General features: G+C 40.5%; 1 protein-coding gene across 2 annotated transcripts in view; it reads left to right on the top strand.

The window, feature by feature from the left end:
• Nucleotides 1-21,406, top strand: part of LOC125465879 (UV excision repair protein RAD23 homolog B-like) — a 56,295-nt gene that overhangs the window by 21,735 nt on the left and 13,154 nt on the right. The window contains exons 2-8 of one of the 2 annotated variants that reach the window (XM_048559824.2): nt 3,950-4,031; nt 5,482-5,561; nt 10,108-10,445; nt 12,085-12,140; nt 13,292-13,413; nt 16,020-16,113; nt 16,310-16,437. In XM_048559824.2, coding sequence (XP_048415781.1) covers nt 3,950-4,031; nt 5,482-5,561; nt 10,108-10,445; nt 12,085-12,140; nt 13,292-13,413; nt 16,020-16,113; nt 16,310-16,437 — 900 coding nt within the window. Of the gene's footprint in view, nt 1-3,949; nt 4,032-5,481; nt 5,562-10,107; nt 10,446-12,084; nt 12,141-13,285; nt 13,414-16,019; nt 16,114-16,309; nt 16,438-21,406 lie in introns of both variants that reach the window. The other variant, XM_048559823.2, reaches the window with a different exon arrangement.

The raw sequence follows: 21,406 nt of genomic DNA, 5'->3' as shown, positions 1-21,406 counted from the left end.
TTTCCAGTTTTCTCTCCCCCTCTGTCCCTCAACCACCCCCAGTCACTCGCACACTCTTGCACACCCACTCACCACCCCTGCACACACGTACCCACTCTACACGCAACCCCCCGACCTCCACTCAACGCTCTCCAAAGTATGCACGTGTGTACACACCCCTTTGCTTTAGGTGTAAACAAAGGGTCATGGGGGCCAACCATATGGGAATCACATCGGCATATATACTGAGAATCTAGCTCCATTTTTGCAGCTCCGATCCCAGTGCCTATATTGTTGCTGTCTTATGTTATCTTGAATAAACCTAAATTTCCTTTAGCCGAACAATATAGTCACTGAAACCATTGATTTTTGCCCCTGGACAGACTTCGCATACTTGCCATTTTTTTTGCATTTCTGTCCCCAGGGCCTCATTGTGAGGTATGGGCAGGTAATATGTAATCTCCCCATACTGTTGGATCTGCCCAAATTTAATTTTATGGTGTGGGGGAACTGAATACAAAAGTAGGGAAGTTATGCATTGTCATACAGAATGCTTATGAGCCTGTTCATCTAGTCTACTGTGTAATGGATTGTTCACCTTTATTTAAGTAAAGGTTTAAATTTGTTGGCAGTTTGAAGCAAATTTACGAGACTGTTACCTCGAATGGAATGTGTTTCCTTACAAGGAAAGATTGGACATCTAGACTTGTGTCCTCTGGAGTTGAGAGCAAGAGTTGATTTGATGCGTGCAAGATCTTGAGGGGCCTTGACAGGGTAAATGTAGAGAGGATGTTTCCTTTAAGTATCTAGAATAGGACCAATGTTCTAAAATTCAGGGGCTGCCCATTTAAAATGTGAGAATTTTTATTTTTTGAGGGGTTTCTTCCTGAACAGATTATGAAAGTAGAGCCCTTGAATATTTTTTAAGGCAAAGGTAGATAACATTTCCTAACATGAATCTGTAGGGATGCAGATTTGAGGTTACAATTGGATCAGCCATGATATTATTGAATGGTGGATCTGGCTCACACCTGCTTCTAATTCATACGTTCACATATGACTGCTGCCTCTTTTCCAGTGCCAGATCTTGAGCTTACCTTGGCCTTTTGTGTTCAGCCTCCACAAAATTCAATTGCTGTCATCCCTAGCCTACCTTACTGGCACTTCTCTCCTAATGTCGCGATTGGCATATCTCCCAAAAATCTCTCCCTGGGTGACCTTGCATTTACTTTGCAGTTTGATCTGACCCCTTCAAAATAGGTATACCCTTGATTACTTTATCTTGACTTTTGAATTCCTGTCTCCAAGTTTCTTTTACTTTTTTGGTAGTTTTTTTTAAAAGCACTTCCATAACGAGAAAACAATTCCCTCACTCATGCACGCTGCCTTGTTGTCATTTCTCCTTTGAAGCACTTTTTTGATGTTTTTCAATGTTACAGATGCATTATAGATGCAAGTCATTGATTTCTCATTGTACTTTGTTTTGTATAGTAAAATCTCATGAAGTATCAGCGAGTAATAGTTATTGCTATATTGACACATGATTTGCAATTGTGTTGGGGTAAGCGGCTCGGTTAGGAATAAATTGGAAACCATCTGTAGGAATATAAAATTAGTGTATTTGTACACAGCTGAAGATAGAAACAAAGTAATTCTTCACCTGGCTTTCTTGAGCAATGAATGCTGTGTAATGCTGAATTGTTGATCAACTGCTGACATGGCAATCCCAGTGCAACTATTTCTCTGCAGCAGGTATCACAAGTGATAACTTTTTTTTAATCGAATGTCATCATGTGTACAGTTTGCTCTATCATTACATGTGCTATTAGCTGCCATGTCCCTAAGCTTTTGATTTTCTCTCTCTCTCTCCCTCTGTCTCTCTCTCTCTCTCTCTCTCTTTTCTCTCTCCCTTCTCTCTCCCTCTGTCTATAATGTTACATATTATGCACAGTCAGATGGGAGTTACATAGGAGCGGGAGGAGGCCATTTGGCCCTTCAAGCCTGTGCCACCATTCATCATGATCATGGTTGATCATCCAACTTAACCTAATCCTGTTTTCTCCCCATAACCTTTGATCCCATCTGCCCCAAGTGCTATATCTAGCTGCCTCTTAAATACATTCAATATTTTGGCATCAGCTGCTTCCTGAGGTAATGAATTCCACAACTTTTTAGATGAAGAAATGTCTCCTCATATCTGTCCTAAATAGCCTATCCCGAATTCTCAGACTCTGACCCCTGGCTGTGGGCACACCCACTGTCAGGAATATCTTCCCTGCATCTACCCTGTCAAGTCCAGTTAGAATTTTCAGTCTGAGTTTCCACCCAAACTCATTTGCCTGAACTCCAGTGAAAGTAATCCTAACCTAGTCAATCTCTCCTCTTGTCAGACCTGCCATCCCTGGAATCAGCCTGAAAACCTTCGCTGTACTCCTTTGAGAGCAAGAGCATCCTTCTTTAGGAAAGGAAGCCAAAACTGCACCCAATATTCTAGGTGTGGTCTCACCAAAGCCCTGTATAACTGCGGCAACACATCCCACCACCTATACTCAAAACCTGTCTGTGAAGGCCAGCATACCATTTGCCTTTTTTACCGTCTGCTGCACCTGCATACTTGCCTTCAGCAACTGGTGCACAAGGATGTCCAGGTCCTGCTGCGCACTTCCCTCCTAATTTCCAGTCATTCGGGTAGTAATCTGCTGCCTTGTTATTGCTTCTAAAATGTGAGGTTAGTCACTTATCCAAATTATGCTGCAAGTGCCATTGATTTGCCTACTCAGCCAACGTGTCCACATCATGCTGAAGAACCTCTGCATCCTCGTCACAGTTCACCCTCTCACCCAACGGTATGTTTGGCAAACTTGGAGATGTTACATTTTGTTCCCCCATTCGTATCATTAATATGTATGCATGGTGAATAGCTGGGGCCCCAGCACCAATACCTACTGCATGCCAAATTGAAAAGGACCAAATAAATCCTACGCTTTTTGTTTCCTTTCTGCCAACCAGCTTTCTGTCCATCTCAATACACTTCCCCCCCAATCCCATGCACTTTAATCTTGCACAGTAATCTCTTATGCGGGACTTTGTCAAATGCTTTCTGAAAGTCCAAACGTACCACATCAACTGGCTTCCCCTTGTCAACTCCACTAGTTACATCTTCATAGAATCCCAACAGACTTGCTGAACATGATTTCACCTTCATACTGACTGTATCTGATCCTGCCACTGCTTTCTAAGTGCTCTGCTGTAAAGATCTTGATAATGGATTTGAGAATTTTCCCCACTACCGATGTTAGGCTTACCGGTCTATAATTACCTGTTTTCTCTCTATCTCCTTTTTGAATACCAGAGTGACATTAGCAACCTCCAATTACCACTAATGCATACACTATTTCAAGAGCCATTTCCTTAAGTACCATGGGTGTAGATTATCAGGCTCTGGGGACTTATCCGTCTTCAATCCTATCAATTTTCCCAGCACCATTTTTCTACTAATATTGACCTCCCTCAATTCCTCCCTGTCTCTAAATCTTGCCTTCTCCAACATTTCTGGTATCTGATTTGTGTCTTCTTTTGTGAAAACAGAATCAAAGTATGCATTGTTGCTCGGCCATTTCTTTATGCCCTATTACACACTACCCCGTTTATGTCCCTTATGTTAAAAGGGACCCAAGGGGAAACGTTTTCACACAGAGGGCAGTGTGTATATGGAATGAGCTGCTAGAGGAAGTGGTTGAGACTGGTACAATTACAACATTTAAGAGGCATCTGGATGTGTATAAGAATAGAAAGGGTTTAGAGGGATATGGGCCAAATGCTGGCAGATGAGACTAGATTAAATTAGGATATCTGGTCGGCATGGACAAGTTGAACTGAAGGATCTGTCTTCATGCTGTACAGGCCTGTGACTCTAGTTATGATACCTTGCATATTGGGAGCATGTTGACTTCTGTCCTTTATCCTCCAGGTAAAGGCGTTGAAGGAAAAGATTGAAGCAGAAAAGGGAAGTGATGCTTTTCCAGCTGCTGGGCAAAAGCTAATCTATGCAGGTAAGGTGCAACTTATTGAGTTCCTCCAGACATTTTAAGCTTAAAGACTCTCATTTCAGGTACCTGCAAAATGCATTCAGGTGAAGTTAAGATTATGGAGAAAGGCGTGGGCTATTTAGCCTCTAGAACTTGCTCTTCCTATTCAATGTGATTATGGCTGATCTGTGACCTATTCACTACACCAGTACTTTGCCTCGTACCCCTTTGCCTATCCCTCTAATTTCAGATTTTAAAAAAATCTGCCAGTCCCAGTTTTAAAATTAACAGTTGATCACTTTGTTGAAAAGTTCAAAATTTCTGCTGACTTTCTCATGTAGAAGTGTTTCCTGATTTTGTTCCTGAATGTTCAGGTTCTAATTTTTAGGCTTGCCAGCAAATAGAATGTTTTTTCTATCTTGCCTCTCTGTTCCCTTTAACATCTTTAAAACTTGAATCAAATTTCTTCTTGATTATTTAAATGTTATAAAATACAGCACAGGATTTTAAAACTCTACCAATTTAATCCATGGAACGTAGGTATCATTTTTGTAAATTTGTCCTGTGATCTCTCCGAGACCAATATATCATTCTCAAGGTGTTATGCATAGGATTGCTTTCCAGGCTTAGCTGCCCAGGACTTTTCTGTAATGTTTTAACTGCCTGCTGTTGTGGTTCCAAGAACAGGAAATACAAGGCGGTGCTTTTCTAATTGGAGGCCATTTCTCTTAGCATTTGCTGCTCTTCCAGCAGAGACTAATTCAGTAGTTTCACTTGGACCAATGTGCTGTACTGAGAGTGGAAGTGGTCAGTTTGCTACGGACATGGGATGGCATGGTACTGCAAAGTATGGGGGTGTAGAGGAGAGATAGGATTCAAGTTGGGGAAAGACAAGACCTTTTCTTTCCTGTGCATGTGCCAGCCTCTTGAAGGACATGAGTCGATACTAGTGGAACAAGCTTCTGAACCCATTCATTCCTGAGGAATGCTGTGGGGTTGGGTGAAAGAGGTAGTGGACTGAGTGAGGACGCATGAGTAGGATGCAAGGATGGAGAGGGGGTCTGTGTGGAAGAAGAAACTGTGGACCCTGAGACAAATCCCTCTCATTCGCACACTCTGAACCCCTCCCTTCATCCACACCCTGGTATTTCCCTCCTCAGTCTTCACCACACCAGCCCCTCGTGCCACCCCACAGTTGTATTTCTCCAAAAACAAAAATGCCAAAAAACTTAGCACTCTCCATTGCACATCCACCAATATAATTACTAGGTTAATGTGTGACCACCCTCAGTGTAGTTATGCTCTGTTGATCCTTTTTGACTTCAGCTCTCTACTTATAGGCATATACTTTGAATGTGACGCTTCATAGTTGGGCAGTTATATCTAACAGTTATCCTTTCAAAAGGAGAGTTGTATTCCTTGATTATGTAATGTCTACCACAAAGATTCAAGTTAACTTCTTTGTTTATTACAGGAAAGATCCTCAATGATGATACACAACTTAAAGATTACAAAATTGATGAGAAGAACTTTGTAGTAGTTATGGTAACCAAGGTAAGTGACTGAGGTAGGATCTGAATGCTGGAGCGTGTATAATTATGATTCCTTTGTCTTTTAAATGTCTGGTGGACTTATATTTTGTAAGTTGCATTCTATTTTACAGGAAGTGAATGTGTCGATGAACTAGTAACTTTATTTTGACAGATTTCCTCACCTACAAAAGCCATCTCCTTAATCAGTTGGGTGGTGGACAGCCTGATAACATTGTTAGCTATTTTCAAAAAGTAAGGGGTGAGGTGATAAGGCAGAGGGAAGGGCTTCTTATGTGTGTGGGCCTCTTAAGGAACTGTTCTTATTGGCTAGAAACAGGAATAGTCACCGAGAAGTTGAGAGTACATGCAACAGTTTGAAAATCTATTGTTAAGGAGAGAGGCATTTTCAAGGATGGAGCTTCAAGGGTTTTTTAAAATAATGCTCCCTGTAACTATGTCCCTGAGCATGTGAATGATGGAATTCAGAATGAATTGCTTGTGGATGATAGAAGCACTAAAGCCTGCAGGTAGTGCAAAGAAGATATCAAGTTTCAGATGATGAAGGCATGCACTAGGATTTTTGCAATGAGAGTGAAATTGTGTTTCGGGTTAAGCGTTGTGCCTTGGTTCTGCACCTCATGGGTAAACTTGAAGTGATAGCCATCGATTGTTTGGCATTTTGCATATATTTGCAGAGCTAGCAATATTCTTTCCTACTTTTTCCTGCAATATAGCACCTTAGATGCAACAGGTACTCAGCACAGATGAGGAGTATTATGACAAAAATGGGTAGCCAAGGTGAGAGAGAGAGAGACTGGGAGTGAATGCTGGTTTTAATTAAGTGATTATGGAGGGCCTGAAAGACATGGAAACTGCCAAGTATGATCTCAGAACGTTGGTCAGAATCTTGGGTGAGGAGGGGTATGGAGCATCACATCCACTTTCTTGATGGTAAAAGAGAAATGGAAAATAAACACTGGAACAAGAGGTCGGGATTTAGCTGTAACTGCCCTTGACATCAAGCCAGCATTTGACCAACTGGCACCAAGGAGCCTGAGCAAAACTGGAGTCACTGAAAATTAACGGGTCAAATCTCTATTATATCTGGCACAGAGCAAGATGGTTGTGGTTCTTGGAGGCAGCCATTTCATCTCTGGGATATCTCGGGATCGTCCTCAGGATAGTGTCCCATACCCACTCATCTTCAGTTGCTTTGTGTATTACCTTTCCTCCATCATAAGATCAGAGTAGGGATATTTGCTAATAATTGCGACTCCTCAGATACTGAAACTTTCCGTGTCTAAATGCACTGAGATCATTGCATTAGCTAGAATTAGGCCGACAGGTTTTCAAATAACATCTGAGCCACAGAAATGCCAGGTAATGATAAACTCCAACAGGAGAGAATCTCACCATATGTAGATGAGATGATGGTTTAGTGATATTATTGCTAAACCGTTAATCCATACACTCCGATAATATTCTGAGGACCTGGGTTCAAATCCTGCTGTGGCAGAGGGTGGAATTTGCAGGCAATAAAATCTGGAATTAAGAGTCCATTGATGACCATGAAACCCTTGTTGATTCTTGGGAAAAACCCATTTTGTTTACTAATGTCCTTTTTTACTTCCTTTTGGGAAAAAAATGGATTTTTTTAGGGACAGTCAGGAGGACTTGAGCTGCTAATTGAATGCTGCTATGGATGAAGGAACTGGGGGCATTCTGGCAAAGTTTGCCAATGATACGAAGATAGGTGGACAGGCAGGTAGTACTGAGGAGGTGGGGAGGCTGCTGAAAGATTTAGACAGTTTAGGAGAGTGGTCCAGGAATTGGCTGAAATTCAATGTGAGCAAATGTGAGGTCTTGCACTTTGGGGAAAAAGAATACAGTATGGACTATTTTCTAAACGGTCAGAAAATTCATAAAGCCGAAGTACAAAGGGATCTGGGACTGTTGGTCCAGGATTCTGTAAAGGTTAACTTGCAGGTAGAGTCCGTGATTAAGAAGGCAAATGTAATGTTGTTGTTTATCTCAAGAGGGTTGGAATGTAAAAGCAGTGATGTGCTTCTGAGACTTCATAAAGCTCTAGTTAGGCCCCATTTAGAATACTGTGTCCAATTTTGGGACCCACACCTCAGGAAGGACATACTGGCGCCGGAGCGTGTCCAGCGGAGATTCACACGGATGATCCCTGGAATGGTAGGTTTAACGTATGATGAACAGCTGAGGATCCTGGGATTGTGTTGATTAGAGTTTAGAAGGTTGAGGGGAGATCTAATAGAAACTTACAAAATAATGTATGGCTTAGAAAGGGTGGACGCTGGGAAGTTGTTTCCGTTAGGCGGGGAGACTAGGACCCGTGGGCACAGCCTTAGAATTAGAGGGGGTAAATTTAAAACGGAAGTGAGGAGACATTTCTTCAGCCAGAGAGTGGCTCCCTATGGAATTCACCGCCATGGAGCTTAGTGGAGGCCGGGACGCTAAATGTCTTCAAGGCAGAGATTGATAAATTCTTGATATCACAAGGAATTAAGGGCTATGGGGAGAGTGCAGGGAAGTGGTGTTGAAATGCTCATCAGCCATGATTAAATGGCTGAGTGGACTCGATGGGCTGAGTGGCCTTACTTCCACTCCTGTGTCTTATGGTCTTATGCTATGCAGCTGTTCTTTTATGTCAAATGGATGGTGACTGTAGCTTTTACTGATATTTCCTCTGGTACATGTTTGAGAAATGTTCTGCAGCTGTCACTTCCTGTTCCTGATTGAGCATTTTTCACTGCAATATAGTAAAAGCAGTGTTTCATCTCTTAAAATGTGTTAGAGAATGTTATGATTGTGCTGGGAATCCCTTCAAGCATTCTTTGTGACACTCACTAAGAATTGTATTAGCATGCACTTGACAGCAGGTCTTCAGACTTTGCAAAGTTACTGTTCAGAGTGATGAAACTGAGGGAAGAAATAAAGCAAGTAGTTGAAGAATTAATTGCATTTGGTTAATCAACAGATGAGTGGGCAAGCTCGTTAAGAGGAGTTGGGAGAAAATCTCTCATTATTTTGTGATTTTATTCTATTGTGTGCTGGCAAAAGTGTCTGCTTTGTAAAATGCCTTCGAACCTTCATTTTATTGGGACTTTCAATTCCACCTCTCTTGACCTTCCCAAAAAAAAATTCATCCCAACTGATCATCATGTGTTAATATTACTTGATTTCTTGGAAGCAGCCATTCAGATCAACTAAATTCACATTTCATTATGGATTTAGTACAAATTAAATTGATAATAAGTTACAATTGAATTCAATTGCTTTTACATTGGGGTAAGTGTCATACTAAGTTACCAGTTCCCACAACGGGGGTCTTGGGTCTTTTTTAAGTCAATTCTTTTTGCGAACTGCAGATTGAGAGCTGTGCCATGAGCACTGATCTCACATAATATTACACACGTCTCAAAGAAACCACATGTCTGTGTTTGGGAGTTGGAATCTCCAAATTTGTGATACTCACCAAATGTCGATCTGTTTTTTTTGTTGAAAATAAAGGCCTTCAAACCCAGAACTAAAATAGCATGTACTTCAGAGCCCCAGTTGACTAAAGTACATTTTGTCTGGACTTGTGCAAACAAAATTTTTACATGGATTTTTTTTTACCCCATTTGCCCATGTTTAGGTTTTCAGAAGTCTTTTAGTTGATAATTTTTAGCGTTTTGTTCTTGTTGCCTGTACCTCTTGTAAGTAACTTCAATTTTGAGACGGCAAGATTCAATAATTTGTAAAAATGTGACTAGTTACTTGTTGCCTCAAATAGAGGTTTTGTAAGTTCTAAAAATAGCTGCTGATTTTTTTTCCATGGCCTCAACATTGGTTTGTAAGGAAAAAATTAAAACAACAGAATTTACCTTAATCCTTATCATAATTATGGCTGAAATATAGTAATCAATCCAAAAATAGCATTCCGTGTCTGTTTCCTCGTTCCTTTTTTTTAAGGGCAATAAGTTGCTGTTGATTTTTGTTCCTCCTTGCCATCTATGTTCTCTTTCCTTTTATTGTTGAAAAGGTAGGTTAATTGCTCCAAAACCTTTTTGGTGCTGTTTTGGAGTCAGCATGAGGCTTTCTCCAATATTTCAATATTTAGACAGGCTGCTCTCTTTGAAATTATACTGCTGGGACAGGAGCTATTCATGTGACTATCATTATGTGTGCAAGGTGTTCATTCTGGCATCAAAGTGGAAGTTGTAGTGAGGCAGTTATGAACCAAATGTTATTTGATTGAAACCAGTCCTTGTCCTGAAAAAGAGACAAACAACTTTGCTCTGACCCTTCTACAGTTTGGGATGGACTAACCCATAATCATCTGTGGGATCTACTGGAAGGTGTCCTTGCATAGTACAGGAAGAGGAGCTGTCAGGCTTCTTTGAGTTGATACTATGTGTGATTATTGTTTGAGACTGGCATAAGGTTTTTGACTTGGTTGGATGTGCGGAGGTACTCAGCAGTCTTGTTTGTTTTACTATTATTCAGTGCAGCTGACCTCACCCCACATTAGTGCTTAACTTTTTCTTCTTTGAAAACAGCCTAAAGCAGCTCCTGTGCCTGCACAACCAACAACACAGCCTGCTCCAGTGCCTGCTTCAGTGAGTACCGCTTCAGCTGCGTCCACCTCAACTACAACTTCAGCTACGGCTCCAGCTTCAACTGCAGTTCCAAGCTTAATTGCAGATTCAATTTCACCTTCAAGTCAAACTTCCAACTCTAACCCCACCCCAACCTCAGGTGCCACATCTATTGCCCCTGCCTCACCACCAGCTATTGTTCCGACGTCTGATTCTTCTAGTACAGTTACAGAGGAAAAGCCAAAGGAAGAAGAAACAAAAGAAGAAACCAGTGCCGTTTCTGAAGCACTTAACCCAAGGTACAATAAAGTTGGGTAGGAAAAGTGCTGGATATTAATGCATATGATTTGTGCTGAAGTTAGGAAAGAAAACAACAGTATTTTTGGGGCATCTGACTTAATTTTCAGGAGGTCCTTTTACAATAATGATTGAAGGTTTTAAATTTACTTTTTGAGACTTAATTCCTAGCAGCATGAACTAAGCAAATGGAAGAAAGAAGAAGAAATGGCTTAATTTTCCCCTGATCCATCTGATTTTTGAAAAGATCCAATCAGACTCATGAAAATCATTTTTGGCCTAGAGCTGCTGTAGATTTTTAGTTACAGTACCTGGAACTGCTTTGTGGCTGCGTTGAAATTTCAGGATCTGCACAAACACAGCAGTTTTATTATTCAGATTCACATTTTGCATCGCAAATATTCAGTTTACCAGGTTGTTTGCAGAGAGATTTTTTTGTTGAAAGTTATAGTGCACCAATATTCTCCTGGGCAACACTAAATCTTTCTCTCTTGCGCTCCCTTATTCACGCCCTCTTGTCTGCACCCCCCACTCTAATCTGCCCCCCCACCTCGTGTGTCTCACTTTCCCCTGTCCCCAACATTTCATTGTTCTTGTGCTCTATCTCTTCTCCTGCCTGCTACCCCCTCCTGACCTCTTCCCTGCTGCCCCCTTTTCCTGTTTCTCTTTCTCACTGTTCTTATCACAGAGTGAATGATTGAGCTTGGGAATTCAATATGTGCTGTTTTGAGAAAGTGCGTCCATATCATAGTGTTCTGTGGGAGAAGACGTTGTGATTTCCAACACGTTGTACCTTTGTAGGGAGATTTTTAAGTACATTGTTACTTTCCAAATGTTCTTGTGTTCTAGTTTATCATGGAACTGATGATACAGTTGTACTTCTGAGAGAATAAGATGCATTTAGATTGTTGTTAGTGAATAAGCCTGAGTGTATTTAAGGATATTTAAAATTGTTTTTGATAGAGCAGTGTGTTGGTGCTCCCTACAGTCCCAATAATAGGTCTACAATCCCAGCTCTGATGTCAGATAGAAGTACTTGACTGGAGTTGCATTTTGTGACCTTCTATGCACTTCCTGGATGTCTGATTCAAGAACAAGATTGGGTGGAAGCTGAGGAATAAACAATCTACTTATCCTCCCTTGAATGGTGCATGGTGCAAATGACAAATAAAATCAGTCAAAAGTGTTTGTGGAAATTGAATTTTAATTGATAAAGAATGTAATTATCTCAAATAGATTTGCATTTTATTGCTGTCTTAACTTTGCATGTTGTGCTATACTTGATAACAATTGTTTACTGATCAATCATTTCCAGCATGGAGTACATGTGTATAAAAGCTTTGTACAGCCTCTTAACTAGCAAACTACCAATAATGAACTTTCCTTCATCGTTTGATGCCAACAATACAGTTTGCAATTATATTAAATTGAGTGACCTTGGTCACTTAAGTTTCAAGTTTTGTGTTTTGTTTGAAAACCATTCAGGCCAGTGCAGTTGGAACAGATGCAATCTGTTCACTAGAATCTCTGTTATGGAACCTTGGTTAATTATATTAGAACCATGCAGTAATCCGATTTGCTATGTTCAGGTGGCAGAATGATGAGTTAATGTAAAATTTTAATTGTAATGTATTATTCCAGATCTATGGCTGAAGAAATTGACTTGAATTTGGTGGAAACAGCCTCATCCACATTAGGTAAGCTTATAGAAAGGATTTATCACTGCTGAAACATTAGGCACTGAGTAGTCTTGCTTTACTGTTAATCTGTTGAATAAATTGAAATTCTTTTCTGTGCATGCGTTAGACACTAGAATAATATGAGAAAGAAAAAGTAATGCTGACACCAGTATTTTACTTATGTTGATTAAGGAAAGTATTCTGTTCTGTTTCAGAAGTTGTTTTTTAATATAGTTAAACCAGGAGCTGGTGTAATCCCTTGAAGCATGCTCTGCCATTCAATATGATCATGGTTGATCCTCTATTTCAATGCCATTTTCCTGCTTTCTCCCCATTTAACATGCCTTTAAAATAAACTATCTCTTCCTTCAAAACATTGAGTGACTTGGCCTCCAGAGCTTTCTGATGTAGAGAATTACACTGGTTCTCACTGACTTTTGAATGAAGATATTTTTCCTCATCTCGGTACTAAACGGCCTGTCCGTACAGGAGATTGTGAACCACTGGTTCTAGAAACCCCAGCTGGTGGAAACATCCTCCCTGCATAGTGTTTCCTCGGGTTTTTCTAAACTGTATTTTGTCCTTCAGCTAGTGTATCAGTGCCTGATATATTCTAACGTGGTGCTGGTCAATAACCTGGTGCTGGTATTCTATTGAATTGCAGTTACATATTTTTTCATCTTTCTCACTCGATCCCGTGTTCTGTAAGATGTTTGGAATGTTATTCATATCCTCCTTTGTGAAGGAGGACATTTACTTTCATTTCAACTACATTTACTTTCCTTAAATTCCTGAGGATGAGTTCCATGTGATGTATGCAAGAAGGAAATCTTATCTCTACTGAATAAACATACTGAAGGGCCATCACAGTCTGGCTTCACTATTCCATTGTGTAATCTGCATAGACTACATAAAAGGAAAATATGTAGATGTTTCATTGTTAGTGTAACTGGGTGCAATTCTGGTGTTTGCTCACAGAATTACTCTTATAAAAAGGCTGCAAAAGTCACTTGTCCAAAACCACAAAAACCAATTTATTATGTTTAGATTTTTTAGAAAAAAAGTAGAACTACTGAATTTTAGTTCATTGAAATTTTGAGATCTGTCAGTGAATTTGTTTCCATTTGGACTGGCATAGGTTCATTTATGCACATTTACTCCAGTAACAGGGCAAGCTTATGAAAATCTGGTGGCAGAAATCATGTCAATGGGCTACGAACGGGAGCAGGTTCTTGCAGCTCTGCGGGCAAGCTATAATAACCCTGACAGAGCTGTGGAATATCTTCTGACGGTGAGTCACAGATGGAGTTTGAAGTGTTTATTTTTGCCTGTAGAGGGAGGCATTCGTTAGTGCCAATGCATGAGAGAAAATTGACAAGATTGTCATTGACCTGAAATGTTAACTGCTTCTTCCTACAAATGCTCTTGACTTGCTCTATACTTCATGGAATTTTTGTTTTTATTTCAGATTTCCAGCATCCCCCTTTATTTTTCTTTGAAAGAAGGGGCTTTGCCATCAATAGTGTTTAAAAACTATAACCAATTTTGGCATTTTTATTTAATCAAAGGAGGTACAAAACAACAAGTACTCTATTTCCTAAGCTCAGCTAGAGATTGGAATCTTCTGGACTTCATGGCTTAGCATTGTGCCAAACAGTGTCTTTGCCTTTGCTTAACATACCATGAGGTCTTTCTGAACAATGCAGGTCACTGGAAGATTCTTCTACTGAAAAATGTTGTGGAAGCTATCAAACATTGAAGTCTTTGATGTAGTAGTGATCTGGTGGTAATGAGGAGCGATAACCTTCCCAGTACTAAAGTTGCAGAAGAACAGTGTGGCATAATTTTCTATTTGACAATGCAAGAGAAATGAAACCTATCTTGCCGCATCTATGTAGAGAGAAGCAGTTAACATTTCAAGTTCAGAATTGAAGGATGTTGGCAAACATTTTGCGTGCTCTTGACAGACCAAGGAGGGATGAAGGGAATAGTGCAAAACATAAAAGTATCGTTAGTGGTGGAGGGAAGAGAAAAAGGGTTGTAAATTGGTGTAAGTTGAGATGTGAAAAGGAGGGATTGTGTTCTCTGTACTGAGGGGGAAAATAAGTGAACATGGCGGGGAGATGGCAATGTAAGAAAAATGGACAATAGACATCATGTGGTCAGTTTCTGAAGTTATTGAGTTTGATTGTTGAGACCTCATGGCGATAAAGTGCTTAAACAGGAAATTAACTGAATTTCCTTAAGCTTATGTTGCACTTTGTCGGAACTTTGTAGCATGCCCAGGGCAGAAATGTTGACATGAGAGCAAGGTGGCTTGTTGAAATAGCAAATAACTAGAAGGTCGGGGTCATTCTTATGGACTGAGTAGAGCTGTTTTGCAGAGCAGTTACTCAGCCTGTGCAGGAACGCTGAATTAGCATACTGTGTTCATAGCACTGTATCCTTTTATAGGTTTCTTTCTGAAGGACTTAATTAAATTGCTGGACTCAAGTGTTAAAGGCAGTTCTTCCGGTCTCACACTTGCTGTTTTGTACCTCTCTTGGATTGATTATCGTTTTAAACAGTATTACTGGCAAAACACCTTTTACATAAAAGTAAAATAATGTGGATGCTGGAAATCTTAAAGCAGAAAATCATGAAATTACTGAGCAGGTCAGAGGAGTTTGTAGAAAGAAGCACTTATTGATGCAGGTCAGTGACTATTCATCAAAACTGAAAGAGAAGACAGTAATGTATAGGTTTTAAAACAGTGGAAGGGGACAAGGGCAGGAAGAGCAATAGGAAAGGTCTGTGGGTAGGGCTTGGCCTTCCCAGTGTCAAGGAGACTTGAACATGAGCAACAAATACAGTCGGCTAGATTGAAAGAAGAAAAAATATATGTCCACTCGGGAGTGGGAAGAGAAGTGGTAAAAGGACAGGTTTTGCGTCCCCTGTGCTTGGATGAGTGACTGTTTTGCCTAAGGCCTCTGTTCAGTCCTCAAGCATGAGCCTGCACTGCTGTAGCTCTTTATTTCAATTCTGCACTTTGCTCCCATGCTGATCTTTTTGTTCTTTGCTCACTGTGGTGAAGCTCAATGCATATTTGATGAACAGCATCTCATTTTTTGACTGGGCATTTTATAGCCTTCTGGACTCAATATTGAGTTCAATGATTTTTGAACATAACCTCTTCCTCCATTTTGTTTGTTTGCTTGCTTGGTCTTATTTCTTTGCTTATCCCTTCATGTTGTATTCAGGTCGCTGCAATATAGCCATTCATGCTTTATCTGGTCAAATTTTTAAATCTTGTTCACTATCTCTCTCTCTGGCTTGTTGTACGAGGAAACCTTTTGCCCTCTGCTCTATCACAGGCTTTATTCTCTATTTTCTTAACTCCTGGCTTCCGTTGACTTAGTATCAGTTTTTCTTTTCAGTTCATTGAAAGTTCATCAGCATTAACTTTCTCTTGAGAGACTTTTCCTGACTTGAGTATTTCCAACATTTAATGTTATTTTTAAACATTTTAAAAAATTTTATCGACTAAGTTTGAGGTAGTAGCTTACTAATATGACTTTTTTATTAGTTGCAAGTAAGATTGGCCTGACTGTTCTAACATTTCCAGTCAAGTAATCATACGGCTATGGCAAAAAATGTGCTTATTTCTTCCTGGTTAATGCAGGGAGTCACAAACTCGACTGGAAAAAAAGTGGCAACATAGACAATGTTCAATAATGAAGTATGTTTGGTACTGATCTTTACTGACCTCTGAACAGTTGCTTTGTTTTGTAATTTTGATTCTGTTAATCTTGGGAAACTCTTGATTTTTGGATCAGTTGGTTCATAATATTAGGTTAGTTTGTAGTTTTTGTCTTTACCTGTGGTGCAGTTATGATTGATGTTTTGCTCTTCATTCAGGGAATCCCGGCAGAGCCGGAAGTTCCAGAGGAACCACAACCTCGAGTCACAACACAACCACCGTCACAGCCAGCGTCGCAATCTACACCAAGCAGTGAGTGTAGTCAGTCAGTGTGGGCAATAGAGTAATGTGGTGAACTTCACTGAAGTCTGTAGCACAAAACGCGATGACTAATTTTTGTTAATTTTGGAAATATAACAATCTAGCGTCGTGTTGGTGAGCAGTCACTCCACTAAGGTACCGACTGTTGTTTTAGTTTGTGAAGATGACTAACTATGATCTTTTTCAGGTAACCCACTGGAATTTCTACGAACCCAACCCCAGTTTCAGCAGATGCGTCAGATAATACAGCAGAATCCAGCACTACTGCCAGCCCTTCTCCAGCAGCTTGGGAGAGACAACCCAACGCTTTTACAAGTATGCCATCCATTTTTTTTTGCATGTTCAATATCACTTGCATGAACATCAATGTCTGCAAAACTAATTCTTTCTCATGTTTCAATTGCTTCCTTTTGTCTTGGTTACTTTTGGGTTACAGCTGCATGGCTGCCAAGAATGCTGACAGTGCCTTGTCCCAAGTTCCACTTTCCTGCCCTTTCCCCTGATATTTGTGCTGGCTGTCCGATATCTACTTAATCCCTTTCCTTCTAGCCTGTAGAGTTTTCTTTTCCTGATATTTATCTGCTTTATCTTTTGAGAGACCTTTTGGGTCTCAATCTGTGCCCAACAGCCTTGGGAAAGTTGAAATAAATATTCACATCTCCCTTCGGTCTTGTAAATAATTGAGACCCTGTGGTTGTTAGTTGATTGATCAGTGAAATGTTTTATCATCTTTGAAATACCTTAAATTGGAACATGTCTGTTAATGTTTTAATTTTTTGTCGTAATGGAAAGACTGAGAGTTTCTTCAGTCTCCTCTTAAAATTAAACACTTCCATCTTTTATATCATTAATTTCATCTGTATTCTTTTGCTGACTTTGTATTTTCTTAAGTGAGGCACCTACAATTGGATACTATTCAAATTGAACAGACTTTACTATTAGCTTGCGATGATTGAGTTGGCCAAATTGTTCATTAAAATGGTAGCTTGTTGTGGTCACTTGAACATGATTTTGAAAAGGAGTTGAAATCGATGCAAGTAATGGTTGCCTCTGGAGATTATAGTAGATTGGTTGCAATTTCAGTGATGTTTGGGCTTTGTGGTTAGCATTGCTGCCTCACAGCACCACCGATCAATTCCAGCCCTGGATGACTATCTGCGTGGAGTTTTCATGTTCTCCCTGTGTCTGTGTGGATTTCTTCTTTGGTGCTTCAGTTTCCTCCCACAGCCCAAAGATGAACATGTATGGTGGATTGGCCATGCTAAATTGCCTCATGTGTCCAGGGATGTGCACTGTTAGCCGTGGTAAATGTGGGGTTATGGGATAGGGTGGGGGAGTCTAGGTCTGTGTGGGATATTCTTTGGAGGTTCATGCAAACTGAATGTGCCCAGTATCCTTTTTCTATGCTAGAGGGATTCTAGCATTCTAATTATGTGATACCTCAGTTGTGATTGTTGCTGACTGTGTGCTGACAGGTTTCAGTCTTCAGTGACGACCTCTGTTAGATATGGAACTTTTCACTTAAAAAAATATTGAAAAGCTAAATCTTATACTGGATCAGATACAGTTACTGATATATGGGCTCGATTCTGCATGAAATGAAGCCTTTGGCTCAGTAGGGGTTTTTTTTAAAGTTTATCTTTGAGATGTAAATTTTGTGAACTAGATCACCATTTATTGCTTTTTACTAAATGATGGGGAAAAGTGGTGATGAGCTGCCTTCTCAAACTCTGAATTCCTCACAGTGGAGGGATGTTCATCATGTTTCTAGGGAGTTCCAGGATTTTGTCCCAGCGAAAGAACAGCATTATAGTTCCAAATTACAATGGTGAGAGACTCGGAGGGGGAGTTTGAACATAGAACATTACAGCACAGTACAGGCCCTTTGGCCCTCGATGTTGTGCCGACCTGTCATACTGATCTGAAGCCCATCTAACCTACACTATTCCATGTACGTCCATATGGTTGTCCAATGATGACTTAAATATACTTAAAGTTGGCGAATCTACTACCGTTACAGGCAAAGCGTTCCATTCCCTTACTACTCTCTGAGTAAAGAAACTACCTCTGACATCGGTCCTATATCTTTCACCCCTCAATTTAAAGCTATGCCCCCTCATGCTCGCCGTCACCATCCTAGGAAAAAGGCTCTCCCTATCCACCCTATCTAACCCTCTGATTATTTTATATGTCTCAATTAAGTCACCTCTCAACCTTCTCTCTAATGAAAAAAGCCTCAAGTCCCTCAGCCTTTCCTCGTAAGACCTTCCCTCCATACCAGGCAACACCCTAGTAAATCTCCTCTGCACCCTTTCCAAAGCTTCCACATTCCTTCTTATAATGCGGTGACCAGAACTGTACGCAATACTCCAAGTGCGGCTGCACTTGAAGTATTGTGTTCCCATGCTTCTGGTGCCACTATTCATCTAGATGATAGAAGTCATGGGTTTGGAAGGTGCTGTTGAAGGAGGCCTCATGATTTACTGCATTGCATCTTTGTAGTTGGTACACATTACTGCCAACTTGCACCAGTAGTGTAGGGAATAAGTGGATGAAGTACCCAATGGTCTCTTGAAAGATGTTAGAGCTCCACTCATCAGCAAATGGAGAGTGTTCAGTTACAATCCTAACTTATGCATTATAGTTATTGGACAGGCATTTAGTAAACAGAATGAGTTGCTTATTTTGCTACAGTATTTATATGACTAGTTTAGTTCAATTTCTGGTAACTCTAGAATGTTGATAGTGGGAGATTCAGTGATGGTAATGCCACTGAAAGTCATGTGGTAAGGATTAAATTATCATGTTTGAGATAGTCATCAGCACTTGAGTGGCATGAAATGTTACTTGCCACTTATCAGCTCAAACCTGGATGTTGTCCATGTTTTACTCTGCATAGACAAACACTGCTTTAGTACCTGAGGTGCTTGAAATGGTGCTGAATATTGTGCAATTATCAGTGAACATCTCCTCTTCTGATAGAATATCGTGAAAATGCTGCTGAAGATGGTTGGGTATAGGACACTACCCTGAAAAATGTCCTAACTGATAGACACAAGGATTTTCCTTTGTGCTAGGTTTGGCTCCAACCACTGGGGAGTTTTACTTAATTCCCATTGAATCCAGTTTTGCTTGGGCTCTTTGATACTATATTTGGTCAAATGCTGCCTCAATGTCAAGGGAAGTTGTGTCACCTCACCTTACCACTTTTGGCCATGTTTGGACTGGAGCTGTGACCTGGTGGAGCCTGTACTAAGTGTCAGTGAGCATGCTATTCCTTTGCAAGTACTGTTTAATAGCAGTTTTACCAATTTGCTGATGATCGAAAGTAGATGGGGCCAGTAATTGGCTGGGTGTGATTTGTCCTACATTTTGTAGACAGGGCAGTCATGGCCAATTTTCGGCATTGTCTAATTGGTGCCTGTGCTGTAGCTGTACTGGAACAGTTCGACTAAGGTGCAACAAATTCTAGCACATAAGTCTTCAATACTGTTGCTGAAATGTTATCAGGGCCTGTAGCCTTTGCAATATCCAGTGCCCTCCAGATGTTCTTTGATATCACAGTGAATCAAAATGACTTAAGTCTGTGATGCAACAGAACTCGGGAGGAAATTGAGATGGATCATCCACTGGGCACTTATGGATGGAGGTACATGCAAATATTTGCATCTTGGCTTTCGCACTGATGTGCTGAGCTTCTCCATCTTTGAAGATTGGGATATTTGTGGAATTAATGACTCTTGTTAGTTATTCAAATTGTCATCATCATTCAGGATTGGATGTGGCAGGACTGCAGAGTTTGAATCTAATCCATTGATGGTAGAGTGACAAAAATGCCAGAAATTAGAGTACAGGTTGTGTGATTTGAATATAATTGTGCAGGTGGCCACCAGCAGTTCATGGGTGACCAGTTTTGAATTGTTGGAGATAGTAAGAACTGCCGATGCTGAAGTCAGAGACAACAGTGTAGAGCTGGAGAAACACAGGCCAGGTAGCATCAGAGGAGCAGGAAAGCTGACATTTTGGGTCAGGACCCTTCTTCAGAAGTGGCTTCAGAAATCCCATTTCTGAAGAAGGGTCCCAAACCAAAATGTCAGCTTTCCTGCTCCGCTGATGCTGCTGACCCTGCTGTGTTTGAATTATTGGATCTGTTTGAATTGTTTGGAGTCCTGTCCACCTACTGCAGACTTAGTCTAGTAATTGCCTTTTAGGGCTTGACAGCTCGGTCCACCATTGCAATAGTGAGCCACCTTGCTAAAGGATATTGACGTTCCCACACAGGCCACATCTATGCCCTTGGCAATATTGATCGGGTAGCAATTCAACATGGAGGACATCTGATTTTCGTCAGTTGAGGTCTGGTGGCAGGTATTAATCAGCAAGAAACTTGTTTGCGCATATTTGACCTGATGCCATAAAACTTCATGGTGGGTCTGCTGCTAGTGGGACAAGGTATACACAGGGATAGTGGTGATGGTCACTGGGATATTGTCTGCAAAGCTATGTTTCCATGCATATGGCTACCAGGTGGCTGCTGTTTGCTGTTGTTGTTTCCAGTAGCTCGGTAGATTTTGTAGTGGTTTTGATACCACTGAGTGGCTTGCTAGGCCATTTCAGGGGGCACTTAAGAGTGGGTCTGGAGTTGTGTGTAGGCCAGATCAGATAAGGACAGCAGTGCTCCTTCTGTAAAAGTCATCAGTGATGGATTGGCTTTTTGTAAAAGAAAAAAATTACGTTTGTCATTAGACTAATTTTTAATTCCAAATTTTATTTAATTCAAATTTTTTGAGCTGTCCTGATGCGATTTGAACCTATATCCTGGAATATTATTCTGGGGTTCTGGATTACTGGTCCAGAGACATTGACAATAAGATACCTCCTCCCCTGTTGTTAAAACTAAGGAAGCTGTAGAAACATTTGAGGAAAGCATATCTTGTTAACCATTCTAAGGGCAAGAAAGCAATTGGTAGGATTTTGCTATAGTCAGCCTGCATGGATTTGATGGGCTAAATTGCTGTCTGTTGTGCTGTCACTACTATTATGAAGCATGTTGTGATGTAAAGTAAAAGGAGCATCACTTTTCCTCCAGATGGAACTGTGTCTGACTTAATGCTGCTTAATGTTGACATTCAGTGCTTGAAATAGGAAGTATCCATTCCAAAATAACCACACCATTGCTTTTAAAAACACAAACATTCTACATGGTGATTTTTCTTGGAATAATAAACTTTATTCTAATGTTGTGTTGAGTTACTTGTTGATTGGAATGGTATCCCAGTATGCA

This window comes from Stegostoma tigrinum, chromosome 30, assembly GCF_030684315.1.
Source record: "Stegostoma tigrinum isolate sSteTig4 chromosome 30, sSteTig4.hap1, whole genome shotgun sequence".
In the NCBI taxonomy this organism is placed as follows: Eukaryota; Metazoa; Chordata; class Chondrichthyes; order Orectolobiformes; family Stegostomatidae; genus Stegostoma; species Stegostoma tigrinum.
The sequence above is the reverse complement of the archived record's forward strand: the minus strand, read 5'-3'. Positions and strand labels throughout refer to the sequence as shown.